Source organism: Pyxicephalus adspersus, chromosome 8 (genome assembly GCF_032062135.1).
Source record: "Pyxicephalus adspersus chromosome 8, UCB_Pads_2.0, whole genome shotgun sequence".
In the NCBI taxonomy this organism is placed as follows: Eukaryota; Metazoa; Chordata; class Amphibia; order Anura; family Pyxicephalidae; genus Pyxicephalus; species Pyxicephalus adspersus.
Genome location: NC_092865.1, coordinates 42,147,342 through 42,163,701, shown reverse-complemented (window position 1 = coordinate 42,163,701; position 16,360 = coordinate 42,147,342). Strand labels below are relative to the sequence as shown.

General features: G+C 39.1%; 1 protein-coding gene across 1 annotated transcript in view; it reads right to left on the bottom strand.

The window, feature by feature from the left end:
• Positions 1-16,360, bottom strand: part of ATRIP (ATR interacting protein) — a 29,587-nt gene that overhangs the window by 388 nt on the left and 12,839 nt on the right. The window contains exons 6-14 of the mRNA XM_072420930.1: positions 13,585-13,784; positions 13,259-13,425; positions 9,504-9,646; positions 8,753-8,879; positions 7,932-8,573; positions 5,454-5,596; positions 3,618-3,709; positions 2,833-2,919; positions 2,328-2,580 (exon numbers count right to left, since the gene is read on the bottom strand). Of these exons, the coding sequence (XP_072277031.1) occupies positions 2,328-2,580; positions 2,833-2,919; positions 3,618-3,709; positions 5,454-5,596; positions 7,932-8,573; positions 8,753-8,879; positions 9,504-9,646; positions 13,259-13,425; positions 13,585-13,784 (1,854 nt within the window). The remainder of the gene's footprint in view (positions 1-2,327; positions 2,581-2,832; positions 2,920-3,617; positions 3,710-5,453; positions 5,597-7,931; positions 8,574-8,752; positions 8,880-9,503; positions 9,647-13,258; positions 13,426-13,584; positions 13,785-16,360) is intronic.

The following is a 16,360-nucleotide window of genomic DNA, read 5'->3' as shown; positions in this document are numbered from 1 at the left end:
GGGGGGGGCTGACCTGTGTATATCACATTCTATAACCAGGATTGCATAATGAGGATTACAAATATTTTCTTTCTCTGGACATTTATAAGGATATTACACCTGAACCTAGCTTTAAAGGGTAACACAACATCTACCTGGTAGAAAAGTTCAGAAGACCTGGTGAAAACGTAGACTTAAGAAAAAGCAAAAATAACGGTTGATATCAGAAAGACCCAGAAAACCAATAGTTCCAAAGAATAGAGATTTGAGAGAAACCCCTACGTTAGAACATAAGGCTGGAAAATGCACAGGCATTTAAATCAACACAAAAAAACATTGGCCTTAGCTTTTGTCAGGTGATATATACATTCAGACATCCAAACTAGCCAATTTGGTATCTGGGCAGAGCTTAAACTAACTGCTTTCCTAAAGGATAACTTGACCTTCAATGTAATCTTTTAAAATGTACAAAAATAACAAGAAATGCAATTTACTCAAGTTGTCACATTTTGGGCACCCTCTTTATTCAGGCATAAAAATCATAAACTTCTAAGTGAATGTTGAACATATTTTTCTTATTAGAGTACTAAAAATGCATCATTTAATTAAATCGAAGCATACACTTCTAATTAGAAAGATTTTGCAAAAGAAAAAAGGTACAACAAACAAATAACTTTTTCAGAAAAGGGAAATGCAGGATATCTGTTACAGAGTTTCTCACAATGCACATTGATCATGCAGATGGGGTTGATTTCTTTCTCAACAAAAGTGTAATTATATTTTAAGCAACCCACATGAGAGTGAACCCTGGGAGTGAAGAAAAAACGGCAAAGCACTGAAAGAGAGGGACTATTCACAAAATTCCTAACTATTCACAAAATGGACATATTGGCAATGTAAAACTCAGTGTTAAAAGGCAAGATCTAAGTCACTTGTGAAAGACAGTTGGCAGAAGGTGCAGGTCTGGCAGCCAGAAGAGGAAGCAGGAAGATGCTTCTTTATGGCTTAATGGCTGGGTGACATTACACCCAGAAGAAGAGGTTAGAACTCCCAAAGCATCACCCCCCCCCCTTTAGAAGTGGAAACCCAAAAGAGATAAAGACTGATAAAAGCACACAGCAAACTAAATAAAAGAAGTACCCCCTTGTTTGGCCACACACCCGTTTACTGAGTATTCAAGCACAAGGCAAGCTCTCCTCTTTAGTAATACCAAAAGCTGTTTATAGAACTGGGTCTGAAAGGTGCTATACATGCCCAGTGCCCATACCTCTATGACTGAAGGTCAACTTTAAGGCTATTCCAACAATGTCCAGCTCAGTACATTCAATATGCAACATCTGACACAAGTCAGGTTGATTTTTACTTTTGACTGTTGCAATCAGCTGTAGAGGCATGTGGAATATTCATAAGGGGGAAAAATGTAGGAACATAGTGCTACAAAAATACATTTTTCTTTTGCACAGCCGAAATGATAAAAGATGTCCATCCTTCCACCACAAAAGGTATGTGGGTATTAGAAGGGGCTGGCCAAATAACAGCTGGAAGCTGACTGGTTGCTATTGGAGACCTTTAACCCACTCCCACTGAGGCCTAGTCTGTTCAATGCATTGTTTCTGTCAGCCATTTTGTGAACTCGTGAAACCCCAGCAACTCCCCAGAAACCCCAGCAAGTGTAGGAACTACCTCAGTAGTGCGTAAAATGACAAAAATTGTTTTACTGTTTGTATGTGTGCAATCCTCTTGTGAGCGGCAGGATAACCTGATGTACAGGATATTTTCTGCCACTCAATGGATGGGAAGAAAAATCTGCTTTTAGTTTTTGTCTGTGTTTGTCCCTATTGAGGTGATTATCCATTCTAACATGGAAATAAAATAAATTACCAGGTTATAAATAACCTGACCTTGACTAACTCTTCCCTTCTCCAGCCTAAATAAAATATGATTTTTGCCACAATAATTCTTTTGTCTGTGAATTTGATGTGAAGATTTTTGCCCTTACTGTAATCCATGTGATGACTATGGAGGAACAGGGTTGTCAATCACCAGCATGAAAAGAAGGCTTAGATGACTTTTAAAAACCATTGTCAGTAATTCTAACCCTAAACGTTATTTTGATCGCTGTATTCTTTCTGTCAGGAAGACAGACAGAGAAGACCTGTTTCCGACATGTTATGGAGGGGAAAAGTTGCAGTTTTCTACAATATTCACATTTTGTTTAATAATACATTTTTATACTAAACATGTTTTTTTGAATACCCACTACAGTTACAGGAACATAATACTAACTTATGAACACAGTTCTCAATTTATACCATACCCTGATGTGTGTGTGTTGTTTTAGGACTTACCTTCACTCTCCATCAAAACATTACATTTTTTTAAGATGGCTCGGACCCCTGGAACAGCTTGGTCATACTGGTGGAGGACCTCCAGGCAGTGCTCACTAAAGGATTTTTCCCTCTGGAAGAAACTGTGCAGCAACATCACTGTCTCTCTTAGAAATTGCAAAGATTTGTTTAGGGATGGTGTAGGACTGAGGAAGATTAAGCGCCGTACACAGAGCCATTTCTTATGTAACATGAGAACCAGAGCCTTTACAACCTAAGCAATGGCAAAAAAATCATTAGGACACCAAAGTTCTAAGGAAAGATAACCTGTTGTAAGAGATATAATAATTTTTATGCTCCAAAAATACTAAAGATAATGTAAAAAATGAAAAAAATGAAGGGTCAGCAGTCAACGAATCTGTGTATAACAAGGGGGTCAAGGCAAAGGGTTAAATACCATTAGTTGCTCAAATGTCTTCAGAGCACAAATTCAACATAAAAAACATAGGAAACAAATAAAATGTACCTCTCTGTTACACTGACACTGTACTCCTGACACAGGGGAAGGGTAGTTCCAACCTTGAATAATCATCTTGTTTAGCAGTCTAATCACCTAGAGAAATGGAATACAAATCCAGATACATGGAAACAGATATTGTGAGGAATTAACAAAAATTGATAAATAACATAAAACAAAACACAAAAACAAAAAAACACTGGATGAAGTGGGCTCAGTGAGTACAGAAAAATCTTTCACAGAGGACATTTATGGTTTTAATTTCTAAGACAGACTTCTACTCAGTTTGGAGACTGTGTATATCTTTAGCAAACATTTTCATATTTATGAAATTGCCAAGGTTGAAGTCAAGATTACTGTACCTACACCCAAAGATGTGGGAGGGGGATCTCCAATTCAAAATTCAGTACATCAAATTTATGTGTCTCTGAACATTGAAAAGAAATCACTTTTCAAAGTATCCAACTGAGGCTTAGTTTCTTTGTATTTTGAGCAGATCCTAGCTGGCTGCCTTTTATCTAGTGTGAAAGCCCAGCAGATGTTTTGAGAGCTACTGGGGATTGTTCAGACGGGAGGATTTTTTTCCAAGCGTTTTTACTGCTCAACAACGCTTGCAAAAGACAGTTAACATTGGACCGAACAGCTTCATTCATTATCCTTCTTTTGACAGGCAGCAGGAGGTGTCAGCATTTCCGTATAGTTTTCTGGGTGCTCAGTACAGCGTCCAGGGAAACTGGCATTAAAAGTTAAAACTTTAGTCCAGATTATGAGAAAACACAGCAACATTAACCTACCTCATGCTCAAACTGGATTGAAACCAGGTCTGATGCCTGTTTATCTGGTTTTAAAATGATGTACATGTACAAAGCCAGCAGGACACAATTTTCTGTCAAAAATGAAAAAAAGCACATTAGTCCATGTTATATGGATCATTGCATATTTAAACACCTTATAGTCAGATACCCTGACCAAATTTGGAAGTATTAGCAAGAATCTCTTAAATTCACATTAATATGACTAATTTGAAAACCTAAATCAGGATGTTAAATACAGTTATGTAAATATATCTTCATCACATTAACTGACACAGCATACTGATCCATCATTAGATAGCAATCCCAAGGTTAAAGATAAACAACCTTTTTTATAACTAATACTCCCAGTAAATAAATGCACCAGATCACTTTGGGTGTGTGTGTGTGATTAAAGAGGAGGTTTCTGAGAAAAATATTGCCTTAGAGCAGTGGTCCCCAAACCTACCACTAATCTCCTGAACTCCGGACTATGCATGCGCAGGGAGCCGTGTGTCACTTGCCCCAGAGTGATGTCATGATGCCAGAACCTGCCCACTCTCCCATCGCAGGTCTCAGCCTGCAACGGCAAAGTCGGCGGGTTGTGTCCATATGGGGGACATGGGCAGTGCGGTGCGCCCTCCAAGCGGGGTCAGGAGAAGGCTAACAGGTCTACGAGAGAGACGTGAGGGCAAGAACACTACCGATTTATTGAAAACTGGATCACACAATTTTTTTTGTTAAAAAAAAAAATATCCATCTCTGGGGACTTTTTTACTACCGCGATAGAACCTTAATGGTGACTATTGTAACACTTTGACACAATCCACATTGCTCGCTCTTCTATTAAGTATGCAAGGTTCTAGTAGTATCAAAACAAATTCACTTCTTAACTATGAACTTTACTGTGCTCCTAGGGATTGATAAAGCCCAATAATATCCATCCTCTCCCATGTGCCTGTACATAACTTTTTCAAAAATGTTTTGACAGTGTCTAGTACATAGTTGATTATTTGCTTTTAGATTACTAAATAACTGTGTGATAGGTCTGTGATAGGTGGATATTATTATTATTAAACAGGATTTATATAGCGCCAACATATTACGCAGCGCTGTACATAAAATAGGGGTTGCAAATGACAGACTAATACAGACAGTGATAAAGGAGGAGAGGACTCTGCCCCAAAGAGCTTACAATCTAGTAGGTGGGGGAATTTACACACAATAGAAGGGGGATATGCCTTTGAAGCATTATCTCTCATCTCAAGATGTATGGTTCAGTATATCTTTCCTCTAATTGAGTATGTTTGGCATACAGGTATGAAACTTCAAAAAGACAGAAGGTTATACTGTAAATAACAATTCTTTCAAAAATGAATTAAAAAAAAAACATTTTGAACAATGGTCATTGCCATGGTCATATCATATTCTACTGGCTTTTGTATTTTGATAAAATCAATTAAAAAACAAAACACTGGACTATTCAAAAGTGGCCTTCTATAAGCATAAGTTTGACTTATATCTTACATCTATGGAATTAAAACAGCAAGTTTCTGGAGAAAGCAGTTTGCTTAGGAAGAGTGAGCCAAAATAGCTGTTGACACATGCCGAGGTCTCATTAAGAGGTATAAGAATTGCTTGTTTGCAGTGATTGCATCTAAAAGTTATGCACCAAAAAACTAAGTTAGGTGGCTATCATTTGTTTCAATGCCATTTTGATTTTTGTTAAATATGGAATGAGCAGGGATGGCTGCCAACTACTTTTGTAAAATTATTTACTTTTATTTACTTTTAAAATTATTTTAGAGAAAATTGGTGTCCTGTAGGCTTGCCCCCTACCTGAACAGGAACAGAAGAGAGCGACCAACTTTTTGTGATCTGCAAGAAGAGCCAGCAGTCTGACAGTATTTAGGGCAACAGGAAGGGGAGAATCTGTAGACAGGCACCGAAGTAACACTGGAGAGGTAAACAGATCCTCGAATCTAAAAAAATAAATAAAATAAAAAAGCAATATGTATAATAAAAAACACATTTTCAAGAACCATAATATGACCAAAAATGGTAAAAAAAATCCCAAAACCAACTAACATAACATGCTAAATTAATGCTTAACCATAAATAATTTTTTTTTTATAGATCGGAGACAACATTCTCTCATTACAAGCTACATTGTCTCATTACAAGCTACCATGCAAAAATATGCCACATATAACATATTTGTTCCCATGAAACCCTACAATACTAAATATGAATTATTGGTAGTTGTTCAAGCTTCAATATACCACTACAAATGCGAAGGTTCCTGTGTTTGATGGCAGCACTGTGAGATGGCATACCTACTTTCCCTATACTGAAGTAAGGGACCTTGCACTAATGTTGTATTTAACCAAGTGTGTTTATTTGTGACCCATCAATGGATCCCATGGATAAACGTATAGCATAAGTGTGAAAAAAAATCTAAATACGGGCTGCTGTTCATAACAGTTGGTCTAGAGTGGATCTAAAATAGTGAGGCTAACTGAGCTAGATGTTCTTAAAAAAAAAAAAAAAGAAAAGAAAATTAAAATATATATTATCTCATGACTAACTCAGTGTGTAAACATTGTCAAGACAACCTGCTGAAGTTCAAACTGAGCATCAAAATTGAGAGAAAAGGTGATTTAAGTGACTTTTGTTGACATGGTTGTTGGTGGATCCAGGTGGGCTGGTTTAAATGTTTCAGAAACTGCTGATCTGCTGGGATTTTCATGTACAACCATCCCTAGGGTTTACAGTAAATAGTCCAAAAAGGGAAAATATCCAGGGAACAGCAAATCTTTAGATAAAAATGCAAATTCAACCACTAGGGAAAAAAAAACATATCCCTGATAACACAGGTAATCCAGAGGAAGGCAAAAAAAAACCCTTGAGTTAATTTTCTACAACAGGGAAAAAGTTCCTTCTCACTTCTGTGAGGGAATCAGATGTTCCCTGGATCAACAGTCTCTGTTATCTTCACTCTAAAGCATTAAAACCCAGTTATATTCTGTGCTTGTAGAAAAACATCCAGCTTTTTCTTAGAGCAATCTATAAAACTTACTGAAACTACTTCCTGAGGAAGCCCATTTTAATTTTTAGACATTACAGTGGAGAATCCCTTCCTTATCCGGAGCTTAAACTTCTTTTCCTACAGACGCAAATAGTGCCCTCTTGTTCTTTGTAATGATCATAAAGATTATAGTTGGGCAGAGAGTTCTCTATATGGACCATATATATATTTAATAATACAGGGTGATCATATCCCCCCTTAAACGTCTCTTCTCAAGGGAGAATAGATTTAGTTCAGCTAATCTCTCCTCATAGCTGAGCTCCTCCATTCCTTTTATTAGTTTAGTTGCCCTTGTCTTCACTCTGTCCAATTCCACAATGTCCTTTTTGAGAACTGGTGCCCAAAACTGTACTGCATATTCCAGATGGTGTCTGACCAATGCTTTGTACAGGGGCAGGATTATGTCTCCATCTCTGCAGTCTATTCCTCTTTTAATACAAGAAAGTACTTTGCTACCTTTAGATATTGCAGCTTGGCATTGCATTGCATGCGGTTATTAAGTCTATGATCTGCCAGAACCCCCAGATCCTTTTTAATTTTGACTCCCCCAAATGTATTCCCCCTAGACAGTATGAAGCATGCATGTTGTTAGCCCCCAAGTTCATAACTTAACATTTCTCAATATTAAATGTCATTTGCTACTTGGCTGCCCAATCAAACAGTACATCCAAGACTGCTTGTAGATTATACATCCTGTATGGACTTATTTCCATTACATGTCACAAAACTCAATCTCAAACTGGTTTCTTAAACATGACACTGTTGGAATGGGACATGCAGCTGACTGCAGGAACTGTGTGATGCCATCATGACAATATGGATCAATATCCAAAGAAAATTTCCAGCACTTTTCTAAATATATGAAATGAAGAAACAAAGTACTTCTGACAGCAAAAGGGGGTCTACCCAGTATTTAGGTATTAGAGGCCATAAATGCTTCATGTTACTAAGAGACATTTTGCAACCACAATTTTATTTTAGATATTATTTCTTTACTTTTAAAAGACTCACCTGGATGTGGTATTACAAAACAAAAGCAAACAAAAAAAAAAAACCTTGGAAAAGCCATGTGTTTTCTTACTATTAGAAAAGCACACAGCACCAGATGTTTATAGCCTGATGTTAAAGGGTACTATGCCAATGGTCTGCTGAACACTTACAGATAAAATGATGCTAAAGATGCAAATGTTTAATTCTTACACAACAAAACTGAAGGCAAGAAAACATACCTTAACAACATTTCATTAGGAGAATTTTCTGACAATTTCACCAGGACTCGGAGAACCTTTTCTCGGATGAGATCTCTCTTGGAAGTCACAATAGATGATGACAAGAGGAATACAATACTTTTAAATAAAGGGTGCTGAAGCTGTCCATCACTGTCCAGTCTTCCATGTCTTGAAGTACTAGGCTTCACGTCAGGCTCTGGATTCAAAGATATTTGTGCCCATTTATCATCTGTCTTCAGTAAAGTCTCTACTACCTCTAAACTGTAAAATGCTAGATAATAAAGAATTTCAAGGGAGGCCAAGGCAGGTTCACTAAGACATAATATTGCATCCTCCACATTGGAAATTAGGCTACGATCTGTGCTGGAGGATGATAAAGACTGATTATCAGATGAATTCACTCCAGATTTCTCAAATGGCTGCAAAGCCAGACAGTAAGAAGCAATATGAAACTCCACTAGTGGCAGTATGAGTACAGCTCCTGGTAGTCGGGACATTTTAATAAGCTGTTGCAATCCACTTTTTCTTTGTGTTATGGTCTTCTGCTCTGTCAAGTCATCACCCAGTGCAATAGAGTTTAGTCCTGTGATGGCCAATTTCTGTGCTTCTTTTAAAGCAAGACACTGAGCAGAAGACAGCGTACTGGAAATGGATACAGAATAATAGTTAGTCCTAGGCGAATTACCCTGAAAAGGTTTCCCTCCCTCCACACTTTACATGTCATATTTCATTACAGAAACGGGTGCGATAGTAAATCTACTGAAAAAGCACACAAACACAGGTTTTAGAAATAAGCAACCTAATCTGAAAAATCTACTCACTTGCTTGTGTTGGCTCTACACACTGGTGATCCCTGTAAAGCATCCAAGTTACCACTGAGAAGATGGCACAGACCTATTGAGCCTCTAGGGTGTGACTGCTGCATCAAACTGTTTAGTAAAATGGAACCTAATATGGCAGGAAAAAAAATATTTTACCAAAGCAATGACAAAAACAATCCTAAAATATAAACAATGAAGTTTTTAAAAATTAAATTCAGCTCAAACAGATATTTTAAAAAGCTGCGTGAACGGTTTCATTTTAAGCCTGTTGTATACATATCTCCAAAATTAAATAGAGCTGCTACACATATTAGGTGTAACACAAAAACACCACCAAACTAAATAACACTATATAAAAAAAAAAATATGAACCATCTTATGACCATGAAGTTGCACAGATCAACATTCCTAATATTTTAACTTGCCTTACCTATCCAGTGACTGTCTACAAGCACTGTACATCTGTGGCTTCATTTAGAAGCAGTCATAATTTACTACAAACATTGGTATTGGTTACTTGATTGATGCACAGTGAGGTTTTTCAAAAAATTTTTGTTTAATTTTTCTTTCTTTTTACTAATTACCCCTTTACCTATACAGTGAATCATGTGACTGACTCTAGTATACATAGATGGGATAATGGAATTGCATAACTTTCTAAATTGAATCACTAATGTAAAACTAAAGAGATACAATGTAAATTCAGAATATGATGTATAGATTTGTGTTTCCTGGAACACCACTTACACACCTTGGGTGTTGGTCCTCTGCATACTACAGGACCTGGAAAATACTCTTGCTTGCTTAACTGTTGAATGGCACACTTCAATCTCTAAAAACAAAGATAGAAACAAAATACACACTAGGCTTTTTAAAAGTATCATAACAACCCAATATTTTTATTGCATTCCGTTTTAAAGACCGGTTAAATACCGGCAAAAGCTTTACCTCCCATCAACTTAATAGTGAACAAAATGCACACTAATAGTGTCAATTCAAAAAATACCACATCTTTTTAATTGTAAAATTACTTTTGATGAGAATCTAATTGAAGAATGTTTATTGTAGAATTTTTTAGGGTTACGCAATCAATACAAAACATCAGCTACCGTTAGGATCAGGTATCCCACATTAAATGACAATAATAGGCAAAAAAGGCCTACTTAAGAAGTATAAAGGTGGAACTTGTCGAACCATTTTTCACGTCCTAATATAGTAGCACAAATGTTTATCCAGGTTACATTTTAAAAAATACACTAAAACCATCAAAATTGCAGATAATGTGGAATTTTTGGAAATGACCCTTTTTCCACAGGTTCTCTACTTTCATATATTATTATTATTATTATCATTAAACAGGATTTATATAGCGCCAACATATTACGCAGCGCTGTACATTAAATAGGGATTGCAAATGACAGACTAATACAGACAGTGATACAGGAGGAGAGGACCCTGCCCCGAAGAGCTTACAATCTAGTAATGGAGTAAATATACATTTTCAAGCTGAAGGACTATGGTGGCAGACTTTTACCATATGCTGTGGAAACTGTCCTAGGATCAGAGATTTTTGGAAAACTGTGGTTTTTTATGCCTTTCAACACCTGGTGAATTACTTGCCACTTTGGCCTAATTGGACAATTTTTGGGGAGCTAACCTTACAGGAGATGAGAATTACCAAAGGCTGTAAAAGACTTTTGGTAATACTATCACTGGTAGCCAAAAAAACAATTATGCACAATTAGATAATCCTCCCTCCGACAGTCTATAGTTTTCCTAAGGAAAACAGGTGAGTTAGGCATTATAGACAGTAAAGCTACTTTTGGGGAAGGAGTCAAGGAAACACCATATAAGTCCGAGCAGATGGAGAACACCTCACCCCAAAATAGTTGCAGAGTTGGGCATGACCACCAAATATGAAAGTAGTTTCCTTCCTCAATATCGCATCTCCAGCAAACACTAGGAACAGAGGGGGAACATACAGTAGAGGGTGATAGGATCTCTATACCATTGTGTTAAAATTTTTGAAATTTTTCTCCTGTGTGTATCCACAGACCGAAGATTTTTGCGTATATTCATAAGCTGTTAATCTAGCAAGAGATTTATAAGAAATTGTAAACTAAACTGAAATCGGTGAAGAAAATACACTAGCGTTCAAATAACTCCTAATCTGCCCAGGACTGTTTAGCTCAGCAAATTCAGGTCAGGAGCTAACTAATTTATAATAAGTCACCAAGCAACCTATAATTTCATTGTGAGACCTGTAAATTACTTATGGAACAGCTGTTAAAGCCCAGGCATCTACAATCACTTGGAGACTGTACCAATTTACCTACATGGGAGGTGTGTAACAAAAAAACCTTGCTGACTGAAAAGAACATTTGAGTAAATGAGCTTATTAAACATACAAAGAGCAGGCCTTTAAAGAATCAGGCTGTGGGCGGATACAATATAAAAATTTAACAATCTGATCACAGTAACAGTAGATATGTTTACTGAAACCAAAGACAACATTTTATGAACAGAGCTCCGTACCAACTATGAAGCATGGTTGTGCAAATACTACAGCATAGGATTACTTTGTTGTGGTATGGTCCTGGCAGTCCACAATTATTATTAAATGGACACGTGGGTTTTTTTTAAAAGCAATAGTGCTAATTGTATTCAGAGATAACACAAGTACAAATAGGATGGCAAGTTTCCCACTCTGTGCCATCTAAATTCATGTTACTATGTACATTTGATTTTGCGCTACTATGATTAAGTATTCTATGACTGTTATCTCTGAATACAATTAGCACATGTCCATTTTGGTTTTTGATGCTGTATAATGGAGGTTGGCACAATTCCTGGTAAGGGATATTGTACAAGCCTCAGTAATTATTTTTTGGTCACAATTATTATTACACAATATTTATATACCACAGACATATTACGCAACGCTTTACAAAGTCCATAGTCATGTCACTAGCTGTCCCTTAAAGGGGCTCACAATCTAATGTCCCTACAATAGTCATATGTCATTAATACACTGTAAGGTCAATTTTGGGAATTCACTTAACATAACTGCATGTTTTTGGAATGTGGGAGGAAACAGGAGTACCCGGAGAAAACCCACGGAAACAGAGGGAGAACCTGCCAACCCCATGCAGATAGTGTCCTGGCCGAGATTCGAACCTGGGACCTAGTGCTGCAAAGGCCAGAGTGCTAACTTTTCAACCACAGTGCTGCCCACAATCATTGGTTCAACTATGAAGTCTGCATCAAATCAGAGTGGTGGATGTGAAAGCAAGGCCATCTGTCCAAAAGCATTTTGCATGCATGGGTAGTCTGTCAGCAGGTTTGCACAACACCCATGAAACTTCTGCTACAAGAGAACAATACTAACTACATTATCCACAATAAACTGCTACATCTACTGATATTTTTTTTAATAAAACTGTGAGCAAACTTTTTTTCAAATGCAAGTATGTCACCTTTATCTGTAATACTTTTGATTGAAGAGCTAAATTTTCATGTTGAAATATGTTGAAAAGTTCAACAATTTTTATAGGATATCTTTTATTTTATTTTTTTTTTTTTTTTGTATTGGATTGGATACGGGAGTTTGTATTCAATCCAATACAAAATGACAGTTTGAATTTACCAATTACACGCTTTGTATTTATTTGAATTATTTTGTATTGGATTGAATACAGGAGTTTGTATTGAATCCAATACAAAATGAATGAATGAGTTTGAATTTGAATTTCCCGCACATGCGCTGACGTCATCACGCACGCAGGGAAGCCGTCCGGCTATTTTTTTCTCAGCCGGACGGCTTCTCGCTTCAGAAGACACCCGGCGCTGGATGAAGAAGGATCATCGGCGATCAGCGGGACCAGGTAAGAAGCCGACCGGCATCTTATGTTCCGCTGGCCGGTATCTTGTGTTCCGCTGGCCGGCATCTTACCGGTCCCGCTGGCACCCGATGCTGGAGAGGGAGACCGACGGACGACGATGGACGGAGGACGATGCTGGAATACGAAAACGACGCTGCATGAGCACAGCGGGACCAGGTAAGTATGGATGCGACAAAAATACGGGGATAACCATCCTAGCCTTTGTTTTTTGCCCGTACGGAGGTCGGGCTTAACGGCTAGGTGGTTAATGACCCGTGTTGCCGGCACGGACGGATTTACTTATACTGTATTTTTCTTGTATTTTGTATGTTTTCTCTTGTTATGGCACCCTCTGGAGCCTCCTGGGTTGCCTACCCCCTCAAGCAAGGAGACCTTTGCACTCATACCCTTGTTTAGTTCCCCTTACTCTTTTTTGAAGGATAGGGGACCGATAGGTGCTACGGCTTCTTTGGTCACCTGGGGCTAAGAGCTAAATTTTCATGTTGAAATATGTTGAAAAGTTCAACAATTTTTATAGGATATCAATATCCTGTTGACCGGAGGCAGTGCGTTCCCCGGCTTGGTCCGAGATTCCGGGATCACAAAGCGGGCCACAGATGCATACCTCTCCCGCTCGTCTGATGCAAGTGAGATCCGGAGATTGCAGCACGCCAGACGGTCCAGTGGTGAGTCCCTCTTCCCTTCTGCCAGTCCTCCCTCATCTGCCTCACAATGCTCTCCAGGCCCAGACCTGCAGACATATGCGGCAGTAGCTAATCCTGGCTCCTCTGGCTGCAGTCACAACCAAACATAGACTTGCTTAACCCCTGCAGCTCTGCCAGATCCCCATGCCCATGTTTCTGTGGACAGCCCACAAACCTCCAATAGAAGGATACATGAGGTACCGAAGACCCCACTACCTCCCTCACCACATCATACAGCCCCTTTTACTTCACAGGGGTCATCTGCTGCATCCCTGCCACCTGATTTCAGTTTTCCTCTTTTTGGAAAAATTATCTGCATAGTCTCCCCACTAGGGCTGACTTCCAAACCCTCATATCTGAAGTGCAAGCTACAAGTAGGTCGGATATTGGAGCTTTGCGCACTGATCTCCAGTCCCTGGCGGGTAGAGTATAGGGCCTTGATGAAGGCTAAAGGGGATATAGATCACCTTGAGCATAAATGCCATGAGTATGATAATAGGTTGAGAGACTTGTATCGCCAACTAGAGGACTTGGATAATCAGGGACGGAGACACAATATTCAGGATCGGGGATTACCTGAAGCTACTCAAGCTGCAGATCTTAAACCGGTTCTTCAAGCTATATTCAATAATGGTATTGGTAGGTCTTCCTCACAACTTATCAAGTTCTGCAGGGCCCATCAGGCCCTGAGACCATCCTCTAACGCCTCTAGACCTAGGGATGTTATTTGTTGCTTGGCGGATTACGAGCTGAAGGAGGAGATTATGTCCAAGGCCAGGCATATGCGCAATTTGGAGTTCGATGGGGCCTACATCCAACTGTTCCAGGATCTCTCCTGGCACACTCTCCGACAACGTCGTCTACTACAGCCCCTACTCAGGACCCTCAGAGATCAAAATGTCCCCTATCGCTGGGGTTTCCCCTTCAGCCTGACAGCCCGCAGGTATGGCAGATCCGCAACCCTACGCTTTCCAGAAGACCTTTCGAGGTCCTGTGAGACTCTGGGCATAGACTGTCCTACACTTCCCGGCTGGAAGTCTGAGGCCCCACAGCCTCCGAAGCCCTCTCGCTGGCACTCAGTTCCTTCAAAGAAGAGATCCAGGCCTGGTTCTACCCACTCTCTCCTGGCTCTCCACCAGTCCCGGACTTGACGTTTTTACTGAGCTCAGTTTATCTTGGACACTTTCTTTCCTGGCATTACATACCTGACACTTGGTAACTACAAATGTTTGTACTTGGCCTAGTGTATGTTGGTCCTCTTCTTTGCCTAGCTGGACTTGATATTTCATGGCTGTGGGGACTGGGGCCAGGTTAGGGAGGCATGCCTCATTTACTCATTGTTTACTTTTAGTCCTTGCACTTGGCCTCACTCCTCCGCTTCATACTATGCTAGTTCTTAATTTTGATATTGCTCTTTTTTTTCTACTGGTGTTAGGTCTCTTTACATACTGAAAGTGGTATGTTTGTTTACAATCTGACCATGTTCGCCTGCTGGTTGTTGCTACATTAACCACCTGAGCGTTACACTGAGGTCTAGATTTCTGTACCAAAAGTGATCCACTGTTTTTCATGAATTTTTTTTTTTTAATTGTAGACCTGTAACTTACAGAAATATGTCCGAACAGGGGTTCTAGTAGATATTATGAATATAAAAAATGTATTTACTTTTATTTTTTTTTATTTTTTTGTATTGGATTGGATACGGGAGTTTGTATTCAATCCAATATAAAATGAGCGTTTGAATTTACCAGTTATGTACTTTGTATTAATTTTTTTTTTTTTTGTATTGGATTGGATACGGGAGTTTGTATCCAATCAAATACAAAATATAAATTTGAATTTCCAAGTTATTTACTTTTATTTTATTTTTTTTTATTTTTTGTATTGGATTGGATACGGGAGTTTGTATCCAATCAAATACAAAATATAAATTTGAATTTCCAAGTTATTTACTTTTATTTAATTTTTTTTTTATTTTTTTTGTATTGGATTGGATACGGGAGTTTGTATTCAATCCAATACAAAATGACAGTTTGAATTTACCAATTACACGCTTTGTATTTATTTGAATTATTTTGTATTGGATTGAATACAGGAGTTTGTATTGAATCCAATACAAAATGAATGAATGAGTTTGAATTTGAATTTCCCGCACATGCGCTGACGTCATCACGCACGCAGGGAAGCCGTCCGGCTATTTTTTTTCTCAGCTGGACGGCTTCTCGCTTCAGAAGACACCCGGCGCTGGATGAAGAAGGATCATCAGCGATCAGCGGGACCAGGTAAGAAGCCGACCGGCATCTTATGTTCCGCTGGCCGGTATCTTGTGTTCCGCTGGCCGGCATCTTACCGGTCCCGCTGGCACCCGATGCTGGAGAGGGAGACCGACGGACGACGATGGACGGAGGACGATGCTGGAATACGAAAACGACGCTGGATGAGCACAGCGGGACCAGGTAAGTATGGATGCGACAAAAATACGGGGATAACCATCCTAGCCTTTTTTTTTTGCCCGTACGGAGGTCGGGCTTAACGGCTAGGTGGTTAATGACCCGTGTTGCCGGCACGGACGGATTTACTTATACTGTATTTTTCTTGTATTTTGTATGTTTTCTCTTGTTATGGCACCCTCTGGAGCCTCCTGGGTTGCCTACCCCCTCAAGCAAGGAGACCTTTGCACTCATACCCTTGTTTAGTTCCCCTTACTCTTTTTTGAAGGATAGGGGACCGATAGGTGCTACGGCTTCTTTGGTCACCTGGGGGCGACCTGACTGTGACCCTTGGGTTGTGGTTGTTTTTTTTATGGTTTTATTTTCCTTTTCCCCCTTCTACCTGATTTGCTCCCTAAGGTGATCCCACCCTTTACAATGTACTGGACTGCACCCCTCTGTGACTCTGGCACCCAGAGCTGAGCTGGCCCCAGTCTTTGATCTCTGTGGCAAAGTGGGTTTTTTTATTTGTGTGGCTTACTTCTCTGGGTGTATAGCTATAGTCCTATTTTTAGTCCTATATTATGAAGATCA